Source organism: Callionymus lyra, chromosome 3 (assembly GCF_982586985.1).
Source record: "Callionymus lyra chromosome 3, fCalLyr1.hap1.1, whole genome shotgun sequence".
Taxonomy (NCBI): domain Eukaryota; kingdom Metazoa; phylum Chordata; class Actinopteri; order Syngnathiformes; family Callionymidae; genus Callionymus; species Callionymus lyra.
Genome location: NC_141820.1, coordinates 237,501 through 262,443, shown reverse-complemented (window position 1 = coordinate 262,443; position 24,943 = coordinate 237,501). Strand labels below are relative to the sequence as shown.

Here is a 24,943-nt window from a genome sequence, read left to right as displayed (position 1 = left end):
TGTCATGTTATTATATTTTGTCATGTTATCATATGTTGTCATGTTATCATATGTTGTCATGTTATCATATGTTGTCATGTTATCATATGTTGTCATGTTATCATTTGTTGTCATGTTATCATATGTTGTCATGTTATCATATGTTGTCATGTTATTATATGTTGTCATGCTATCATATGTTGTCATGTTATTATATGTTGTCATGTTATTATATGTTGTCATGTTATTATATGTTGTCATGTTATTATATGTTGTCATGTTATCATATGTTGTCATGTTATTATATGTTGTCATGTTATTATATGTTTTCATGTTATTATATGTTGTCATGTTATTATATGTTGTCATGTTATCATATGTTGTCATGTTATCATATATTGTCATGTTATCATATGTTGTCATGTTATTATATGTTGTCATGTTATTATATGTTGTCATGTTATCATATGTTGTCATGTTATCATATGTTGTCATGTTATTATATGTTGTCATGTTATCATATGTTGTCATGTTATCATATGTTGTCATGTTATCATATGTTTTCATGTTATCATATGTTGACATGTTATCATATGTTGTCATGTTATCATATGTTGACATGTTATCATATGTTGACATGTTATTATATGTTGACATGTTATCATATGTTGTCATGTTATCATATGTTGACATGTTATCATATGTTGTCATGTTATCATATGTTGTCATGTTATTATATGTTGTCATGTTATCATATGTTGTCATGTTATTATACGTTGTCATGTTATTATACGTTGTCATGTTATCATATGTTGTCATGTTATCATATGTTTTCATGTTATCATATGTTGACATGTTATCATATGTTGTCATGTTATCATATGTTGACATGTTATCATATGTTGACATGTTATCATATGTTGACATGTTATCATATGTTGTCATGTTATCATATGTTGACATGTTATCATATGTTGTCATGTTATTATATGTTGTCATGTTATCATATGTTGTCATGTTATTATATGTTGTCATGTTATTATATGTTGACATGTTATCATATGTTGTCATGTTATCATATGTTGACATGTTATCATATGTTGACATGTTATCATATGTTGTCATGTTATTATATGTTGTCATGTTATTATATGTTGACATGTTATCATATGTTGTCATGTTATCATATGTTGACATGTTATCATATGTTGACATGTTATCATATGTTGTCATGTTATTATATGTTGTCATGTTATCATATGTTGTCATGTTATTATATGTTGTCATGTTATCATATGTTGTCATATTATCATATGTTTTCATGTTATTATATGTTGTCATGTTATCATATGTTTTCATGTTATTATATGTTGTCATGTTATCATATGTTGTCATGTTATCATATGTTTTCATGTTATTATATGTTGTCATGTTATTATATGTTGTCATGTTATCATATGTTGTCATATTATCATATGTTTTCATGTTATTATATGTTGTCATATTATCATATGTTTTCATGTTATTATATGTTGTCATGTTATCATATGTTTTCATGTTATTATATGTTGTCATGTTATTATATGTTGTCATGTTATCATATGTTTTCATGTTAGCACACATCCTCCTCTGAACCTCCCTCACCTTGAGGTCCATGAACAGGACGTGGATCTGCAGCCTGAGGATGTTCATCAGTTTCCTCCTCATCTGTTGCCCGGCTGAGCAGACGGAGCCCAGAGTGAGGCTGTAGCGCAGAGACACACCTGTGTAGCTGGGAGAGCAAACACTCAGTGGACAGAGATCTTCACGAGCAGGTCTTCAAGAGTCGTGAAGGTTCAGGAAGCCACACCTGGAATAATCCCTGTAGACGTGCAGCGACTGTGTGTCCAGCAGCAAACCACACCAGGGGAAGAGGGAGTGACGCGGCAGGGTGTCAGTGGTAGGATGAGGCCTGCAGGATGTTTGGAAGTTGGACACCACCTTCTGGTGGTTGACTTCAAGTCCGTACTCCGGCACACCTGCCAGCAAAGTCCTACAGAACCGGATGAGACCAGTGTGTTTGCCGGACATACAGTAAGTCTGTTGACACGAGTCCAACTCACGCCAGAAAAGACTCTGCTCTCCATCTTTCTGTCGTGATCAGCAGGAAGTCATCGATCAGCCTCATCAAACATCTGCGCACATGTGAAGAAGAGTAAACAACTGGCTCCCCCTGCTGGCGACACAACACAACTGTTCTGAGGACAAACGTACACTTTGTTTTTAGGAAGATCTTGAAATAGCGAGTTCTCCATGTGACCATAGCAGAGGCAGCAGAGCAGACTGGACAGCACAGATCCCTGAGGGACGCCTTGACCTTGACGGTACATCCTGCAAAACACACAGAATCCAGAGTCCAGAATAAAATACATGAAATCAATAAATGAAAACATGGAGGTTAACAGGACTGTGTATTGACATAAGTTTCTGTTTATATAATACATTTTCTAATATATAATCTTGGAGAAGGTGGTGTCTGAGCAGCTGTCTTTGTTCCTGGATCAGAGCGACATCCATGAGAAGTTTCAGTCTGGCTTCCGTAAACATCTACGGAGACAGCTTTATTGAAAGTGTCCAGTGACATCATGATGTTCTGGTTCTGTTGGATCTGTCCTCAGCCTTTGACACAGTTGAACCAGATCCTGCTGAGAAGACTGAGGGATGAAGACTGTCTGGGTCTGTGTTAGAATGGTTCTCATCTTACCTTTCTGGGCGCAGTTTTAGTGTATCTGCCAATCAAATGAGGTCTGAATCATCTGTTGTGTGGAGTCCCTCAAGGTTCTGTTCTGGGTCCTTTATTGTTTTTGCTGTACTTGATTCCCCTCGGTAAAATCATTCAGAGATTTCCAGATATTTCTTATCACATTTTTGCTGATGACATCCAGCTCTACTGCTCTGTTGATCAACTGAGCTCCAGAGGCTGAACTTAGTCAATTGTTGCTAGAAATCAAACAATGAGTGAAAACACTTTACAGCTAAATGTGGACAAAACTGAAACTCTGGTGATTGTTGATGAAAAGATTCCAGGGTTGAGTCAGTACTTGAGTGACTTAGGTCAGTCTGTCAAACTGAGCCTGAGAAACCTGGGTGTTGTATTTGATAAAGACATGTCTCTTGTTCGACACTGAAGAAAACTGACCAGAAACTGTTTCCTTCAACTGAGAAAAATCTCTAAACTTGGGAAAATGTTGTCGGAACATGATCTGGATCTTATAATCCATGCGTTTGTTTCTTCTCGTCTGGACTATTGTAACAGTTTGTTTTCATGTCTTAACAAGAAGGATCGTCTCGTCTGCAGTTGATTCAGAACTCTGAGCCGCTCTAGTAGAAGAACTCACATTTCTCCTTCAAACCCTTCACTGGCTTCCAGTTTCTTTCAGGATCAACTTTAAAATTCTGGTTCTTACTTTCAGATCTATTCATGGTCAGGCTCCTCCTTACATCACTGATCTTATCCAGCCTTACACCCCAGCTCGGGCTCTGAGGTCTGTGGATCAGAATCTACTTATGGTTCCACGCACACGACTCAGGACCAGAGGAGAGAAATCTTTTCAGGCTGTTGCTCCTAAGCTTTGGAACGATCTTCTCTCTCTTTGCTCTTGATGGAGTCTACTGACTCCTTTAAGAAACATCTGTGTTTGATGATCTACTGACTCCTTCAAGAAACATCTGTGTTTGATGATCTACTGACTCCTTTAAGAAACATCTGTGTTTGATGATCTACTGACTCCTTCAAGAAACATGTGTGTTTGATGATCTACTGACTCCTTCAAGAAACATCTGTGTTTGATGATCTACTGACTCCTTCAAGAAACATCTGTGTGTTTGATGATCTACTGACTCCTTCAAGAAACATGTGTGTTTGATGATCTACTGACTCCTTCAAGAAACATCTGTGTTTGATGATCTACTGACTCCTTCAAGAAACATGTGTGTTTGATGATCTACTGACTCCTTCAAGAAACATCTGTGTTTGATGATCTACTGACTCCTTCAAGAAACATCTGTGTTTGATGATCTACTGACTCCTTCAAGAAACATGTGTGTTTGATGATCTACTGACTCCTTCAAGAAACATCTGTGTTTGATGATCTACTGACTCCTTCAAGAAACATCTGTGTTTGATGATCTACTGACTCCTTCAAGAAACATGTGTGTTTGATGATCTACTGACTCCTTCAAGAAACATCTGTGTTTGATGATCTACTGACTCCTTTAAGAAACATCTTAAGACGTTTCTATTTGTTCAGGCTTTTCCTTGAATTTCTCAAACTCCTGTGTTGTTCTCAGTATTATCTTGATCTTTAAAGTATGTACTTTTTTGAGTATTGTTTTGATTGTTTAAGCGCTTTGTGACCCTGGTCTCGAAAAGCGCTATATAAATAAGTATTACTTACTTACTTACTTACATATCACGATACAAGGATATGATATAAAATGATATAAAGTGATAGTGTAGTAACAAGTATATATGTGTAGTATTGTCCAGTACTTGACTCTGGTGTTGTGATAGTGTAGTAACAAGTATATATGTGTAGTATTGTCCAGTACTTGACTCTGGTGTTGTGATAGTGCAGTAACAAGTGTAAATGTGTAGTATTGTCCAGTACTTGACTCTGGTGTTGTGATAGTGTAGTAACAAGTATATATGTGTAGTATTGTCCAGTACTTGACTCTGGTGTTGTGATAGTGTAGTAACAAGTATATATGTGTAGTATTGTCCAGTACTTGACTCTGGTGTTGTGATAGTGTAGTAACAAGTATATATGTTTAGTATTGTCCAGTACTTGACTCTGGTGTTGTGATAGTGCAGTAACAAGTATATATGTGTAGTATTGTCCAGTACTTGACTCTGGTGTTATGATAGTGTAGTAACAAGTATATATGTGTAGTATTGTCCAGTACTTGACTCTGGTGTTGTGATAGTGCAGTAACAAGTATATATGTGTAGTATTGTCCAGTACTTGACTCTGGTGTTGTGATAGTGTAGTAACAAGTATATATGTGTAGTATTGTCCAGTACTTGACTCTGGTGTTGTGATAGTGTAGTAACAAGTATATATGTGTAGTATTGTCCAGTACTTGACTCTGGTGTTGTGATAGTGTAGTAACAAGTATATATGTGTAGTATTGTCCAGTACTTGACTCTGGTGTTGTGATAGTGTAGTAACAAGTATATATGTGTAGTATTGTCCAGTACTTGACTCTGGTGTTGTGATAGTGCAGTAACAAGTATATATGTTTAGTATTGTCCAGTACTTGACTCTGGTGTTGTGATAGTGTAGTAACAAGTATATATGTGTAGTATTGTCCAGTACTTGACTCTGGTGTTGTGATAGTGCAGTAACAAGTATATATGTGTAGTATTGTCCAGTACTTGACTCTGGTGTTGTGATAGTGTAGTAACAAGTATATATGTGTAGTATTGTCCAGTACTTGACTCTGGTGTTGCGATAGTGTAGTAACAAGTATATATGTGTAGTATTGTCCAGTACTTGACTCTGGTGTTGTGATAGTGTAGTAACAAGTATATATGTGTAGTATTGTCCAGTACTTGACTCTGGTGTTGCGATAGTGTAGTAACAAGTATATATGTGTAGTATTGTCCAGTACTTGACTCTGGTGTTGTGATAGTGTAGTAACAAGTATATATGTGTAGTATTGTCCAGTACTTGACTCTGGTGTTGTGATAGTGTAGTAACAAGTATATATGTGTAGTATTGTCCAGTACTTGACTCTGGTGTTGTAGTATTTACAGACCACATGACTCTTGACGTCGTAACTACTTTCATTTGTTTTCAAACCAAAATATGTCCAAACATCAGCTTTAAAAGCTGCTGGACTCACTGTATCCTCTCGTCCTCAGTCATCATTCTTCCTTTAGTTGTCGAAGATGTAACGACTGCTGCCATCTAGAGGCCGGACATTTAATTGCAACACAAACATGAACAAACACTGTGAAGATTTTATTGTAATAAATCAAATGATAAACAGATAAAATGTCAACCATTAAAGAACTATGATAAGAAAATGATTTGATTGATTGTGTTGTTGAGTAAAGAATCATCAACAACAACAACAACACATCTGAACCCTCGCGACAACAGACTCCGTGTGAAAACCATCAACTAACCTCCTCCTGTACTGGACGATGGTTCCAGACAACAAGTGCGTGAAGAACTGCAGCTGCTCCTTCACGTAGGTATGACTTGAGAAATGCTGCAGACAAATGACTCGTGTTATACATACGTGACTCAAACACAACAACATATCATCATCATGTTCACCTGCTCCACCAGAACATACGTGACTCAAACATAACAACATATCATCATCATGTTCACCTGCTCCACCAGAACATACGTGACTCAAACACAACAACATATCATCATCATGTTCACCTGCTCCACCAGAACATACGTGACTCAAACACAACAACATATCATCATCATGTTCACCTGCTCCACCAGAACATACGTGACTCAAACATAACAACATATCATCATCATGTTCACCTGCTCCACCAGAACATACGTGACTCAAACACAACAACATATCATCATCATGTTCACCTGCTCCACCAGAACATACTTGACTCAAACATAACAACATATCATCATTATGTTCACCTGCTCCACCAGAACATACGTGACTCAAACATAACAACATATCATCATCATGTTCACCTGCTCCACCAGAACATACGTGACTCAAACACAACAACATATCATCATCATGTTCACCTGCTCCACCAGAACATACGTGACTCAAACATAACAACATATCATCATCATGTTCACCTGCTCCACCAGAACATACGTGACTCAAACATAACAACATATCATCATCATGTTCACCTGCTCCACCAGAACATACGTGACTCAAACACAACAACATATCATCATCATGTTCACCTGCTCCACCAGAACATACGTGACTCAAACATGACAACATATCATCATCATGTTCACCTGCTCCACCAGAACATACGTGACTCAAACACAACAACATATCATCATGTTCACCTGCTCCACCAGAACATACGTGACTCAAACACAACAACATATCATCATCATGTTCACCTGCTCCACCAGAACATACGTGACTCAAACACAACAACATATCATCATCATGTTCACCTGCTCCACCAGAACATACGTGACTCAAACACAACAACATATCATCATCATGTTCACCTGCTCCACCAGAACATACGTGACTCAAACACAACAACATATCATCATCATGTTCACCTGCTCCACCAGAACATACGTGACTCAAACACAACAACATATCATCATCATGTTCACCTGCTCCACCAGAACATATGTGACTCAAACACAACAACATATCATCATCATGTTCACCTGCTCCACCAGAACATACGTGACTCAAACACAACAACATATCATCATCATGTTCACCTGCTCCACCAGAACATACGTGACTCAAACATAACAACATATCATCATCATGTTCACCTGCTCCACCAGAACATACGTGACTCAAACATAACAACATATCATCATCATGTTCACCTGCTCCACCAGAACATACGTGACTCAAACACAACAACATATCATCATCATGTTCACCTGCTCCACCAGAACATACGTGACTCAAACACAACAACATATCATCATCATGTTCACCTGCTCCACCAGAACATACGTGACTCAAACACAACAACATATCATCATCATGTTCACCTGCTCCACCAGAACATACGTGACTCAAACATAACAACATATCATCATCATGTTCACCTGCTCCACCAGAACATACGTGACTCAAACACAACAACATATCATCATCATGTTCACCTGCTCCACCAGAACATACGTGACTCAAACATAACAACATATCATCATCATGTTCACCTGCTCCACCAGAACATACGTGACTCAAACATGACAACATATCATCATCATGTTCACCTGCTCCACCAGAACATACGTGACTCAAACACAACAACATATCATCATCATGTTCACCTGCTCCACCAGAACATACGTGACTCAAACATAACAACATATCATCATCATGTTCACCTGCTCCACCAGAACATACGTGACTCAAACACAACAACATATCATCATCATGTTCACCTGCTCCACCAGAACATACGTGACTCAAACATGACAACATATCATCATCATGTTCACCTGCTCCACCAGAACATACGTGACTCAAACATAACAACATATCATCATCATGTTCACCTGCTCCACCAGAACATACGTGACTCAAACATGACAACATATCATCATCATGTTCACCTGCTCCACCAGAACATACGTGACTCAAACACAACAACATATCATCATCATGTTCACCTGCTCCACCAGAACATACGTGACTCAAACACAACAACATATCATCATCATGTTCACCTGCTCCACCAGAACATACGTGACTCAAACATAACAACATATCATCATCATGTTCACCTGCTCCACCAGAACATACGTGACTCAAACATAACAACATATCATCATCATGTTCACCTGCTCCACCAGAACATACGTGACTCAAACACAACAACATATCATCATCATGTTCACCTGCTCCACCAGAACATACGTGACTCAAACATAACAACATATCATCATCATGTTCACCTGCTCCACCAGAACATACGTGACTCAAACATAACATATCATCATCATGTTCACCTGCTCCACCAGAACATACGTGACTCAAACATAACATATCATCATCATGTTCACCTGCTCCACCAGAACATACGTGACTCAAACACAACAACATATCATCATCATGTTCACCTGCTCCACCAGAACATACGTGACTCAAACATAACAACATATCATCATCATGTTCACCTGCTCCACCAGAACATACGTGACTCAAACATGACAACATATCATCATGTTCACCTGCTCCACCAGAACATACGTGACTCAAACACAACAACATATCATCATCATGTTCACCTGCTCCACCAGAACATACGTGACTCAAACATAACAACATATCATCATCATGTTCACCTGCTCCACCAGAACATACGTGACTCAAACATAACAACATATCATCATCATGTTCACCTGCTCCACCAGAACATACGTGACTCAAACACAACAACATATCATCATCATGTTCACCTGCTCCACCAGAACAGCGTGATGAACTTTGTTGTTCCTCTGCAGCTCTGACACGAAGTGGTGCATGCTGGGAGTTCCTGTGCTTCCGTCCACGACAGTCGCCTGAACAACAACACAAAGATTCAGAAACAGTATACGAAGTATAAGAAAACTCACGGACGTTGGTGGTTGAGGTGAAGAAATGGATCCTTTCTAACAAACCAGGCTTGTTGCTGGTTAGTTGTTAGTTGTTAGTTGTTGCTGGTTAGATGTTAGTTGTTAGTTGTTGCTGGTTAGTTGTTAGTTGTTAGTTGTTGCTGGTTAGTTGTTAGTTGTTAGTTGTTGCTGGTTAGTTGTTAGTTGTTAGTTGTTGCTGGTTAGATGTTAGTTGTTAGTTGTTGCTGGTTAGTTGTTAGTTGTTAGTTGTTGCTGGTTAGTTGTTAGTTGTTGGTTGTTGGTTGTTAGTTGTTAGTTGTTGCTGGTTAGTTGTTAGTTGTTAGTTGTTGCTGGTTAGTTGTTAGTTGTTAGTTGTTGCTGGTTAGTTGTTAGTTGTTAGTTGTTGCTGGTTAGTTGTTAGTTGTTAGTTGTTGCTGGTTAGTTGTTAGTTGTTAGTTGTTGCTGGTTAGTTGTTAGTTGTTGGTTGTTAGTTGTTAGTTGTACATTTCATTCATCTACGTGTGTACAAACAATCATCCATAACAAGTACTTGAGTCTAGTCTCACTTTTATATTAAAAACTCACAAAAGTCACCTAAACTGTTAAATCTCTCTCAGACCATGTACTTATACTAACCCTCTAAACATGTACTTATACTAACCATGTACTTATACTAACCCTCTAAACATGTACTTATACTAACCCTCTAAACATGTACTTATACTAACCATGTACTTATACTAACCCTCTAAACATGTACTTATACTAACCCTCTAAACATGTACTTATACTAACCCTCTAAACATGTACTTATACTAACCCTCTAAACATGTACTTATACTAACCCTCTAAACATGTACTTATACTAACCCTCTAAACATGTACTTATACTAACCCTCTAAACATGTACTTATATTAACCCTCTAAACATGTACTTATACTAACCCTCTGAACATGTACTTATACTAACCCTCTAAACATGTACTTATACTAACCCTCTAAACATGTACTTATACTAACCCTCTAAACATGTACTTATACTAACCCTCTAAACATGTACTTATACTAACCCTCTAAACATGTACTTATACTAACCCTCTAAACATGTACTTATACTAACCCTCTAAACATGTACTTATACTAACCCTCTAAACATGTACTTATACTAACTCTCTAAACATGTACTTATACTAACCCTCTAAACATGTACTTATACTAACCCTCTGAACATGTACTTATACTAACCCTCTAAACATGTACTTATATTAACCCTCTAAACATGAACTTATACTAACCCTCTAAACATGTACTTATACTAACCCTCTAAACATGTACTTATACTAACCCTCTCAACATGTACTTATACTGACCCTCTCAACATGTACTTATACTAACCCTCTCAACATGTACTTATACTAACCCTCTCAACATGTACTTATACTAACCCTCTGAACATGTACTTATACTAACCCTCTCAACATGTACTTATACTAACCCTCTCAACATGTACTTATACTAACCCTCTCAACATGTACTTATACTAACCCTCTCAACATGTACTTATACTAACCCTCTCAACATGTACTTATACTAACCCTCTGAACATGTACTTATACTAACCCTCTAAACATGTACTTATACTAACCCTCTAAACATGAACTTATACTAACCCTCTCAACATGTACTTATACTAACCCTCTAAACATGAACTTATACTAACCCTCTGAACATGTACTTATACTAACCCTCTAAACATGTACTTATACTAACCCTCTAAACATGTACTTATACTAACCCTCTAAACATGTACTTATACTAACCCTCTAAACATGTACTTATACTAACCCTCTAAACATGTACTTATACTAACCCTCTAAACATGTACTTATACTAACCCTCTAAACATGTACTTATACTAACCCTCTGAACATGTACTTATACTAACCCTCTGAACATGTACTTATACTAACCCTCTAAACATGTACTTATACTAACCCTCTAAACATGTACTTATACTAACCCTCTGAACATGTACTTATACTAACCCTCTAAACATGTACTTATACTAACCCTCTGAACATGTACTTATACTAACCCTCTGAACATGTACTTATACTAACATGTTCTCACACGTGGTATCTTTCTGCTCGACTCAAGGAGGAACTTGGATGAATGTTTGTTGATGTTTTTAGAAAAACAGCAATATTTTTGATCAAATATATATTAATGATCTTTTTTCATCAAATATATTTTCTAGTAACAAATAAATACGACTCTTGAGGACTTTCAATATGATTCATGTTCTATAAATATATATATAGATAGATATATATTTATATTTGTGACTCTTATTTCTTTCATGTTCGTGTGTAAAGACAATCGTTTGTGTGTAACTGTGTAGTAACCACTTCAACAACACACACCACGACCCTTGACCTCACTGACCTCTCGCACAAAAGACTTCCTCAGACCTTCTTCAGATTCGGCCCAGATTTTGGCAAAAGTTCGTACGTTGAAGTCTTTGTCCTTGACTGATGACAGTGCCTGACCTATGACCTCTTGAAGCTTCCTGTGAGGGAGACTGTTGTAAGCGCCGCTAACATCCACCTGTTAAAACATAGAGGTCAAAGTTCATCTTGTGTTGTAGCTTATTTTCAAATACATTCATATTTATTGTAAATGTGTTCGATGTCAAAGCATCTGATCCTGAATCAGCTGCTTTGATTAGACTTTATCTCTTCATTTATTCCTTCTCACTTCTCAATCAACCTCTTTTTGGAGTGTGGGAGGAAACCAGAGTTCCCGGAGTAAACCCACACGTCACAGGGAGAACATACACACTGAACCAACGTGAACTCAGAAAATCTCACTATAATCAATAATTGTGTTCGTAATAATATTGTTATAAAAATATATATAAATGTATTTGAATAAATAAATTGACACGATTCTCTTTGATCAACTGTAACAAAACATCTCATTATAATCAGTAATTGTGTTTGTAATAATATTGTTATCAATAAAAAACGAAGCTCTTGGATCACAAACAAAGCCACCTTGACGACGTAGAGAGGTTCCTCCGTGGCGTCCTTCAGAGACAGGAAGGACGACAGGACTCTGTGGACGTCACTCTTTCCCCAGACCGTGGATCCCAGGAGCGCCGGAGACTCGCGAGCACAAGCCAGCAGGACGGCCTGAAGGTCGTGGAGACGCATCCTGTGGAACTGAGGCTCAAACGTCACACGGATGTGGAACCATCTCAGTAGACATGTTGAACCATCTCAGCAGACATGTTGAACCATCTCAGCAGACATGTTGAACCATCTCAGCAGACATGTTGAACCATCTCAGCAGACGTGTTGAACCATCTCAGCAGACGTGTTGAACCATCTCAGCAGACATGTTGAACCATCTCAGCAGACATGTTGAACCATCTCAGTAGACATGTTGAACCATCTCAGCAGACATGTTGAACCATCTCAGTAGACATGTTGAACCATCTCAGCAGACATGTGGAACCATCTCAGCAGACATGTTGAACCATCTCAGCAGACATGTTGAACCATCTCAGCAGACATGTTGAACCATCTCAGCAGACATGTGGAACCATCTCAGCAGACATGTTGAACCATCTCAGCAGACATGTGGAACCATCTCAGCAGACATGTTGAACCATCTCAGCAGACATGTTGAACCATCTCAGCAGACATGTGGAACCATCTCAGCAGACATGTTGAACCATCTCAGCAGACATGTTGAACCATCTCAGCAGACATGTTGAACCATCTCAGCAGACATGTGGAACCATCTCAGTAGACATGTTGAACCATCTCAGCAGACATGTTGAACCATCTCAGCAGACATGTTGAACCATCTCAGCAGACATGTTGAACCATCTCAGCAGACATGTTGAACCATCTCAGCAGACATGTGGAACCATCTCAGCAGACATGTGGAACCATCTCAGTAGACATGTTGAACCATCTCAGCAGACATGTTGAACCATCTCAGCAGACATGTTGAACCATCTCAGCAGACATGTTGAACCATCTCAGCAGACATGTGGAACCATCTCAGCAGACATGTGGAACCATCTCAGCAGACATGTCTACCTTCGTCCTGCTCTTCGCCTCCATCACACGCGTGATCGCTCGCACGCCGCCCGTCTTCGGGATGAAGCGCAGGCGTGAGATGACGCTGGTGTCGGGGAGACACGAGACCTGCTCCGGGGTCAACTCTTCAAGCTGGACCTTAGAGACGTGGCTCCTGAAACAACACACTCATGAGCTGGATCTGAAGGTCAGTAGGATTCTAGATCCTGGACATCGTATCGAGAAGAATCATCAAGAGAAGAACAAATGCTTCAAAACATTTTCTCAAATAGTGCCTTCGATAATGATTTGAGGATCATTGTATCAGAATCAATCCTTTATTGTCCCGCGAGGGGAAAACAACAGCAATATGACAAAAAATAAAACACCCAGAATCTCAATCAATTCAATTCTTCTGATCATCACGAAGGTGATCCACTGTGATAGACTTTTGACTTGAATCTGATCTGAGTGACAGAAGTGTGTTGTGCGAGCGAGCAGACATTTGTCAACACTTGGACATAGAGTGATAAAAAGTTGAAAACTTTTCATTTTACAACAATTTAATCGGATGTTTCTTCTGAATCCATCAAAAACTAAATACTTGAATGTGTTTTTATTGTAGTACAAGTACTTGAATGTGTTTTTATTGTAGTACAAGTACTTGAATGTGTTTTTATTGTAGTACAAGTCCATGTGATTGTAATGGACGATAAAAGAGTGAATTAAACGTTGAAATGGTGTTTCTGGACGTTCTTGAGAATCATCAACGTTCACTATTGACGATATTTAGTTCTGTATTTACACGTATAAGTGTTACCACACGTATAAGTGTTACCACACGTATAAGTGTTACCACACGTAGATGTGTTACCACACGTATAAGTGTTACCACACGTAGATGTGTTACCACACGTAGATGTGTTACCACACGTATAAGTGTTACCACACGTATAAGTGTTACCACACGTAGATGTGTTACCACACGTATAAGTGTTACCACACGTAGATGTGTTACCACACGTAGATGTGTTACCACACGTAGATGTGTTACCACACGTAGATGTGTTACCACACGTAGATGTGTTACCACACGTAGATGTGTTACCACTCGTATAAGTGTTACCACACGTATAAGTGTTACCACACGTAGATGTGTTACCACACGTATAAGTGTTACCACACGTATAAGTGTTACCACACGTATAAGTGTTACCACACGTAGATGTGTAACCACACGTAGATGTGTTACCACACGTAGATGTGTAACCACACGTAGAAGTGTTACCACACGTAGATGTGTAACCACACGTAGATGTGTAACCACACGTAGATGTGTTACCACACGTAGATGTGTTACCACACGTAGATGTGTAACACTTGTGTGTGTGCACTCACTTGAAAGCCAGGTCCTGCAGCTTCTCCCAGACATCGTGGCGATAGAACTTGAGAGCTTTCTTCTGTCCCTCCATCACGTAGAAGCAGGACCGGACCAGGCCAGTGACAAAACCCTGGAGGATCCAGGTCAGGAACCGAGCCAGCAGGCGTGTGCGACATGTCAGCTCAGTGGCTGGAACCCTTCCTGTGGAGGCGTCGAGTATTATCTCATTTATCTCTTCAACAAACATGGATTAATACGCGTTAAATTACTTTATTGAACACAATAATCATTACAGAACTAAATGTATAAAGAAAACAATGTGTGATTAAATATAAAGATGTCAAAATCAATGAATGAATGAAAGAATGATGCTTTATATTTATACTTTTGTTTGTTCCTATATTTTAACTTTGATGTATTTGTACATTTTATTATTCATCTACTGCGTTCTTTCTTCATTTATTTGTACATTTTATTATTAATCTACTGCGTTCATTCTTCCTGTATTTTTAAACTTCCCTTTTTTTATCTAATTTCCCATTTTCTAACTTTCAATTTCAAGTTAAGTTTAGTTTGCTTTGAGGAAACGTTCCTGATCAGGTTCTTGGAGAGAAGATCCTCACCCGTCTTGCTGATCTTCAGCCAGTTGCAGTCGTTGACTCTGATCTTCCACATGACTTCCGCCACCGACATCTTCTCAAACTTGCCGCTGCGCAGGAAGCGGCGGACTCTGGCGTAGAAGGTTCGCTGGTTGTCCTCAGAGCCCCACAGCTCCGAGGGAACCACCACATCCAGGCACCTCCTGACGAACAGATGGACCCGGTGAGGTGCACAGATCTGGTGCAGGAAGAAGTTCAAGTCCTCGCCGCTGTCACTCGTCCTCCTCACCAGTGGACAGATCCTGTGTAGCAGTCTGGTGTAGGAACATCTCTGGTGTCGCCTCAGCAGCCGACTGAACAAGGGCACCATGTAGAACAAGCGTCGAGGCAACTTCTTCTCTGCCTCTCGTTCTCCGAGATACTTCGGACCTTTGAGGAAAATGATTTGGACCAAATCTTCGCCGATCAATCTTCTCGACTCGTCGCCGATCTTCTTCTTCCTGTTGAGGATGAAGCTCCTCATCCCGGTGCCTCCATAAGCAAACTGAAGAGCAGGAATGAACGTTTGTGCTGGAGAAGTATCGGCAGGTGATTCTGAGGCATCGACTCGGTCCAGAGATGGACCTGCTGAACCTGTTAACACCTGTTCTTCAACACTGGGGACTTCACGCTCACAGAACCTCTTTTTGGACTGTCCTGAAGGTCCCTCCTCATCCTGGTCACATGGTTTTCTTTTCTGGTGAGATCTGCCATCATGGTTAGTGTTTGAGGAAGAATGGAAGCAGTGAAGATCCTTCAGAGCTACTTTAGAATTCTTCTTGCTCTTGGTCCTGGACCGGGACTGAAGAGAGAACCTGGACACAGCAGCCGGGCTGGGGACCTGTTCATAGATGGGTGACCCACACACTTGAAGGACACATGTTGGGGGGACGGCCATGAACAGCGAGCAGTTCTCCAGCAGATGACGCGACAGGTCGGTTCCCAGACGAGCGAGGACCTTCTTCCACTGGTCGCTGCCGTAGATGTAGGCTGCGTTCTGACACACATGGCTTTGGAACTGAAAAGGATCTAAAGTTTGTTTTCCATCAGCAGAACTTTGGAAACTGTAGCCAAACGTCAAGATGTTTCGCTTTTGTTTCCTCTTCAAAGTGTTGAGGACGAAAGCCAAGAGTTCAGAAGGTGAACAGAGCTGAGAAGACCAGAGAGAAGTTCAGAGAAGAACACTTGAGCAGCTTCACATCTAAACATGGTCGTCTGTGACAGCGGAAGAAACAAGTAATAATAATAATAAGATATATTACCTGACGACAGCTTGTAAACACATTAATAATAAGATATATTACCTGACGACAGCTTGTAAATACATTAATAATAAGATATATTACCTGACGACAGCTTGTAAATACATTAATAATAAGATATATTACCTGACGACAGCTTGTAAATACATTAATAATAAGATATATTACCTGACGACAGCTTGTAAACACATTAATAATAAGATATATTACCTGACGACAGCTTGTAAACACATTAATAATAAGATATATTACCTGACGACAGCTTGTAAACACATTAATAATGAGATATATTACCTGACGACAGCTTGTAAACACATTAATAATAAGATATATTACCTGACGACAGCTTGTAAATACATTAATAATAAGATATATTACCTGACGACAGCTTGTAAATACATTAATAATAAGATATATTACCTGACGACAGCTTGTAAATACATTAATAATAAGATATATTACCTGACGACAGCTTGTAAATACATTAATAATAAGATATATTACCTGACGACAGCTTGTAAACACATTAATAATAAGATATATTACCTGACGACAGCTTGTAAATACATTAATAATAAGATATATTACCTGACGACAGCTTGTAAAACACATTAATAATAAGATATATTACCTGACGACAGCTTGTAAATACATTAATAATAAGATATATTACCTGACGACAGCTTGTAAACACATTAATAATAAGATATATTACCTGACGACAGCTTGTAAATACATTAATAATAAGATATATTACCTGACGACAGCTTGTAAACACATTAATAATAAGATATATTACCTGACGACAGCTTGTAAACACATTAATAATAAGATATATTACCTGACGACAGCTTGTAAAACACATTAATAATAAGATATATTACCTGACGACAGCTTGTAAATACATTAATAATAAGATATATTACCTGACGACAGCTTGTAAACACATTAATAATAAGATATATTACCTGACGACAGCTTGTAAATACATTAATAATAAGATATATTACCTGACGACAGCTTGTAAACACATTAATAATAAGATATATTACCTGACGACAGCTTGTAAATACATTAATAATAAGATATATTACCTGACGAAAGCTTGTAAACACATTAATAATAAGATATATTACCTGACGACAGCTTGTAAACACATTAATAATAAGATATATTACCTGACGACAGCTTGTAAACACATTAATAATAAGATATATTACCTGACGACAGCGTGTAAACACATTAATAATAAGATATATTACCTGACGAAAGCTTGTAAACACATTAATAATAAGATATATTACCTGACGACAGCTTGTAAACACATTAATATTAAGATATATTACCTGACGACAGCTTGTAAATACATTAATAAGATATATTACCTGACGACAGCTTGTAAACACATTAATAATAAGATATATTACCTGACGACAGCTTGCAAACACATTAATAATAAGATATATTACCTGACGACAGCTTGTAAACACATTAATAATAAGATATATTACCTGACGACAGCTTGTAAACACATTAATAATAGGATATATTACCTGACGACAGCTTGTAAACACATTAATAACAAGATATATTACCTGACGACAGCTTGTAAACACATTAATAATAAGATATATTACCGACAGCTTGTAAACACATTAATAATAAGATATATTACCTGACGACAGCTTGTAAATACATTAATAATAAGATATATTACCTGAAGACAGCTTGTAAACACATTAATAATAAGATATATTACCTGACGACAGCTTGTAAATAAATTAATAATAAGATATATTACCTGACGACAGCTTGTAAACACATTAATAATAAGATATATTACCTGACGACAGCTTGTAAACACATTAATAATAAGATATATTACCTGACGACAGCTTGTAAATACTTTAATAATAAGATATATTACCTGACGACAGCTTGTAAATACTTTAATAATAAGATATATTACCTGACGACAGCTTGTAAACACATTAATAATAAGATATATTACCTGACGACAGCTCTTAAACACATTAATAATAAGATATATTACCTGACGACAGCTTGTAATTACATTAATAATAAGATATATTACCTGACGACAGCTTGTAAACACATTAATAATAAGATATATTACCTGACGACAGCTTGTAAATACTTTAATAATAAGATATTACCTGACGACAGCTTGTAAACACATTAATAATAAGATATATTACCTGACGACAGCTTGTAAACACATTAATAATAAGATATATTACCTGACGACAGCTTGTGAACACATTAATAATAAGATACATTACCTGACGACAGCTTGTAAACACATTAATAATAAGATATATTACCTGACGACAGCTTGTAAATACATTAATAATAAGATATATTACCTGACGACAGCTTGTAAATACATTAATAATAAGATATATTACCTGACGACAGCTTGTAAATACATTAATAATAAGATATATTACCTGACGACAGCTTGTAAACACATTAATAATGAGATATACTACCTGACGACAGCTTGTAAACACATTAATAATAAGATATATTACCTGACGACAGCTTGTAAATACATTAATAATAAGATATATTACCTGACGACAGCTTGTAAATACATTAATAATAAGATATATTACCTGACGACAGCTTGTAAACACATTAATAATAAGATATATTACCTGACGACAGCTTGTAAATACATTAATAATAAGATATATTACCTGACGACAGCTTGTAAAACACATTAATAATAAGATATATTACCTGACGACAGCTTGTAAATACATTAATAATAAGATATATTACCTGACGACAGCTTGTAAACACATTAATAATAAGATATATTACCTGACGACAGCTTGTTAATACATTAATAATAAGATATATTACCTGACGACAGCTTGTAAACACATTAATAATAAGATATATCACCTGACGACAGCTTGTAAACACATTAATAATAAGATATATTACCTGACGACAGCTTGTAAAACACATTAATAATAAGATATGTTACCTGACGACAGCTTGTAAATACATTAATAATAAGATATATTACCTGACGACAGCTTGTAAACACATTAATAATAAGATATATTACCTGACGACAGCTTGTAAATACATTAATAATAAGATATATTACCTGACGACAGCTTGTAAACACATTAATAATAAGATATATTACCTGACGACAGCTTGTAAATACATTAATAATAAGATATATTACCTGACGAAAGCTTGTAAACACATTAATAATAAGATATATTACCTGACGACAGCTTGTAAACACATTAATAATAAGATATATTACCTGACGACAGCTTGTAAACACATTAATAATAAGATATATTACCTGACGACAGCTTGTAAACACATTAATAATAAGATATATTACCTGACGACAGCTTGTAAACACATTAATAATAAGATATATTACCTGACGAAAGCTTGTAAACACATTAATAATAAGATATATTACCTGACGACAGCTTGTAAACACATTAATATTAAGATATATTACCTGACGACAGCTTGTAAATACATTAATAAGATATATTACCTGACGACAGCTTGTAAACACATTAATAATAAGATATATTACCTGACGACAGCTTGCAAACACATTAATAATAAGATATATTACCTGACGACAGCTTGTAAATACATTAATAATAAGATATATTACCTGACGACAGCTTGTAAATACATTAATAATAAGATATATTACCTGACGACAGCTTGTAAATACATTAATAATAAGATATATTACCTGACGACAGCTTGTAAACACATTAATAATAAGATATATTACCTGACGACAGCTTGTAAACACATTAATAATAAGATCTATTACCTGACGACAGCTTGTAAATACATTAATAATAAGATATATTACCTGACGACAGCTTGTAAACACATTAATAATAAGATATATTACCTGACGACAGCTTGTAAACACATTAATAATAAGATATATTACCTGACGACAGCTTGTAAACACATTAATAATAAGATATATTACCTGACGACAGCTTGTAAACACATTAATAATAAGATATATTACCTGACGACAGCTTGTAAATACATTAATAATAAGATATATTACCTGACGACAGCTTGTAAATACTTTAATAATAAGATATATTACCTGACGACAGCTTGTAAACACATTAATAATAAGATATATTACCTGATGACAGCTCTTAAACACATTAATAATAAGATATATTACCTGACGACAGCTTGTAATTACATTAATAATAAGATATATTACCTGACGACAGCTTGTAAACACATTAATAATAAGATATATTACCTGACGACAGCTTGTAAATACTTTAATAATAAGATATATTACCTGACGACAGCTTGTAAATACTTTAATAATAAGATATATTACCTGACGACAGCTTGTAAACACATTAATAATAAGATATTACCTGACGACAGCTTGTAAACACATTAATAATAAGATATTACCTGACGACAGCTTGTAAACACATTAATAATAAGATATATTACCTGACGACAGCTTGTAAACACATTAATAATAAGATATATTACCTGACGACAGCTTGTAAACACATTAATAATAGGATATATTACCTGACGACAGCTTGTAAACACATTAATAATAAGATATATTACCTGACGACAGCTTGTAAATACATTAATAATAAGATATATTACCTGAAGACAGCTTGTAAACACATTAATAATAAGATATATTACCTGACGACAGCTTGTAAATAAATTAATAATAAGATATATTACCTGACGACAGCTTGTAAACACATTAATAATAAGATATATTACCTGACGACAGCTTGTAAACACATTAATAATAAGATATATTACCTGACGACAGCTTGTAAATACTTTAATAATAAGATATATTACCTGACGACAGCTTGTAAATACTTTAATAATAAGATATATTACCTGACGACAGCTTGTAAACACATTAATAATAAGATATATTACCTGACGACAGCTCTTAAACACATTAATAATAAGATATATTACCTGACGACAGCTTGTAATTACATTAATAATAAGATATATTACCTGACGACAGCTTGTAAACACATTAATAATAAGATATATTACCTGACGACAGCTTGTAAATACTTTAATAATAAGATATATTACCTGACGACAGCTTGTAAACACATTAATAATAAGATATATTACCTGACGACAGCTTGTAATTACATTAATAATAAGATATATTACCTGACGACAGCTTGTAAACACATTAATAATAAGATATATTACCTGACGACAGCTTGTAAACACATTAATAATAAGATATATTACCTGACGACAGCTTGTAAACACATTAATAATAAGATATATTACCTGACGACAGCTTGTAAACACATTAATAATAAGATATATTACCTGACGACAGCTTGTAAACACATTAATAATAAGATATTACCTGACGACAGCTTGTAAACACATTAATAATAAGATATATTACCTGACGACAGCTTGTAAACACATTAATAATAAGATATATTACCTGACGACAGCTTGTAAACACATTAATAATAAGATATATTACCTGACGACAGCTTGTAAACACATTAATAATAAGATATATTACCTGACGACAGCTTGTAAACACATTAATAATAAGATATATTACCTGACGACAGCTTGTAAACACATTAATAATAAGATATATTACCTGACGACAGCTTGTAAATACATTAATAATAAGATATATTACCTGACGACAGCTTGTAAACACATTAATAATAAGATATATTACCTGACGACAGCTTGTAAACACATTAATAATAAGATATATTACCTGACGACAGCTCGGTCTCTGGACTGGAATCTTGTCGAAACAAACAAAAATGTTTCCAATGAAACTTGTGAAGTGTTTGGTGTCAGACTCTTGAACAAGAGACACTTCATGTCCTTCTAAGAACCGAATCCTCCTCGAAAACTGCTCCAGAGACTCGACTCGAGGATAAATGGATCGTAGAACCTCAACGGCTCGAGTCAGATCTGTTTGACACATGTCCATCAAAGTCTATCGATCTGTTTGACACATGTCCATCAAAGTATATCGATCTGTTTGACACATGTCCATCAAAGTCTATCGATCTGTTTCAAACATGTCCATCAAAGTCTATCGATCTGTTTGACACATGTCCATCAAAGTATATCGATCTGTTTCAAACATGTCCATCAAAGTCTATCGATCTGTTTCAAACATGTCCATCAAAGTCTATCGATCTGTTTCAAACATGTCCATCAAAGTCTATCGATCTGTTTCAAACATGTCCATCAAAGTCTATCGATCTGTTTCAAACATGTCCATCAAAGTCTATCGATCTGTTTGACACATGTCCATCAAAGTATATCGATCTGTTTGACACATGTCCATCAAAGTATATCGATCTGTTTCAAACATGTCCATCAAAGTCTATCGATCTGTTTCAAACATGTCCATCAAAGTCTATCGATCTGTTTGACACATGTCCATCAAAGTCTATCGATCTGTTTGACACATGTCCATCAAAGTCTATCGATCTGTTTCAAACATTTCCATCAAAGTATATCGATCTGTTTCAAACATGTCCATCAAAGTCTATCGATCTGTTTCAAACATGTCCATCAAAGTCTATCGATCTGTTTCAAACATGTCCATCAAAGTCTATCGATCTGTTTGACACATGTCCATCAAAGTATATCGATCTGTTTCAAACATGTCCATCAAAGTCTATCGATCTGTTTCAAACATGTCCATCAAAGTCTATCGATCTGTTTCAAACATGTCCATCAAAGTCTATCGATCTGTTTCAAACATGTCCATCAAAGTATATCGATCTGTTTCAAACATGTCCATCAAAGTCTATCGATCGGTTTCAAACATGTCCATCAAAGTCTATCGATCTGTTTCAAACATGTCCATCAAAGTCTATCGATCTGTTTGACACATGTCCATCAAAGTATATCGATCTGTTTCAAACATGTCAATCAAAGTCTATCGATCTGTTTCAAACATGTCCATCAAAGTCTATCGATCTGTTTGACACATGTCCATCAAAGTCTATCGATCCGTTTCAAACATGTCCATCAAAGTCTATCGATCTGTTTGACACATGTCCATCAAAGTCTATCGATCTGTTTCAAACATGTCCATCAAAGTCTATCGATCTGTTTCAAACATGTCTATCAAAGTCTATCGATCTGTTTCAAACATGTCCATCAAAGTCTATCGATCAGTTTCAAACATGTCCATCAAAGTCTTCAGACGCGGAAAGAAGCTCTGCTACATCTGTGACGTCAATCTAACGGCCTTATTTTTATCCAATGAACGCGAGCCTTACTAAACCGCGTCCAATCAGGAGTGTCAATGGTGCTAGCGTCGGGCCAATAGAAGTTGGAGTCTTTGCGGGGCGGTTTGTTTGGATTTGTTTTCTCGTTTATTCTCCTGATTGACGTGAAAAACCTCAAATCTCGTCTTGACCCTAGAGTCACGTGTCACCGTTCAGCTCGTGAAGGAAGACAACAGTTAAGAGACATTTATTGATAACAGAAGATGTGATATAAAGAGACATTTATTGATAACAGAAGATGTGATATAAAGAGACATTTATTGATAACAGAAGATGTGATATTAAGAGACATTTATTGATAACAGAAGATGTGATATAAAGAGACATTTATTGATAACAGAAGATGTGATATTAAGAGACATTTATTGATAACAGAAGATGTGATATTAAGAGACATTTATTGATAACAGAAGATGTGATATAAAGAGACATTTATTGATAACAGAAGATGTGATATTAAGAGACATTTATTGATAACAGAAGATGTGATATTAAGAGACATTTATTGATAACAGAAGATGTGATATTAAGAGACATTTATTGATAACAGAAGATGTGATATAAAGAGACATTTATTGATAACAGAAGATGTGATATAAAGAGACATTTATTGATAACAGAAGATGTGATATTAAGAGACATTTATTGATAACAGAAGATGTGATATAAAGAGACATTTATTGATAACAGAAGATGTGATATTAAGAGACATTTATTGATAACAGAAGATGTGATATAAAGAGACATTTATTGATAACAGAAGATGTGATATTAAGAGACATTTATTGATAACAGAAGATGTGATATAAAGAGACATTTATTGATAACAGAAGATGTGATATAAAGAGACATTTATTGATAACAGAAGATGTGATTTAAAGAGACATTTATTGATAACAGAAGATGTGATATAAAGACACATTTATTGA

The 24,943-nt window shown here is 36.2% G+C and overlaps 1 protein-coding gene across 1 annotated transcript in view; it reads right to left on the bottom strand.

The window, feature by feature from the left end:
• Positions 1-22,932, bottom strand: part of tert (telomerase reverse transcriptase) — a 33,146-nt gene extending 10,214 nt beyond the window's left edge. The window contains exons 1-12 of the mRNA XM_087786103.1: positions 22,475-22,932; positions 15,374-16,538; positions 14,768-14,951; positions 13,391-13,544; positions 12,335-12,502; positions 11,724-11,885; positions 9,144-9,245; positions 6,152-6,237; positions 2,233-2,349; positions 2,082-2,153; positions 1,829-2,011; positions 1,624-1,750 (exon numbers count right to left, since the gene is read on the bottom strand). Coding sequence (XP_087642229.1) covers positions 1,624-1,750; positions 1,829-2,011; positions 2,082-2,153; positions 2,233-2,349; positions 6,152-6,237; positions 9,144-9,245; positions 11,724-11,885; positions 12,335-12,502; positions 13,391-13,544; positions 14,768-14,951; positions 15,374-16,538; positions 22,475-22,696 — 2,742 coding nt within the window. The 5' untranslated portion in view covers positions 22,697-22,932. The remainder of the gene's footprint in view (positions 1-1,623; positions 1,751-1,828; positions 2,012-2,081; positions 2,154-2,232; positions 2,350-6,151; positions 6,238-9,143; positions 9,246-11,723; positions 11,886-12,334; positions 12,503-13,390; positions 13,545-14,767; positions 14,952-15,373; positions 16,539-22,474) is intronic.
• Between the last annotated feature and the right edge of the window lie 2,011 nt (positions 22,933-24,943).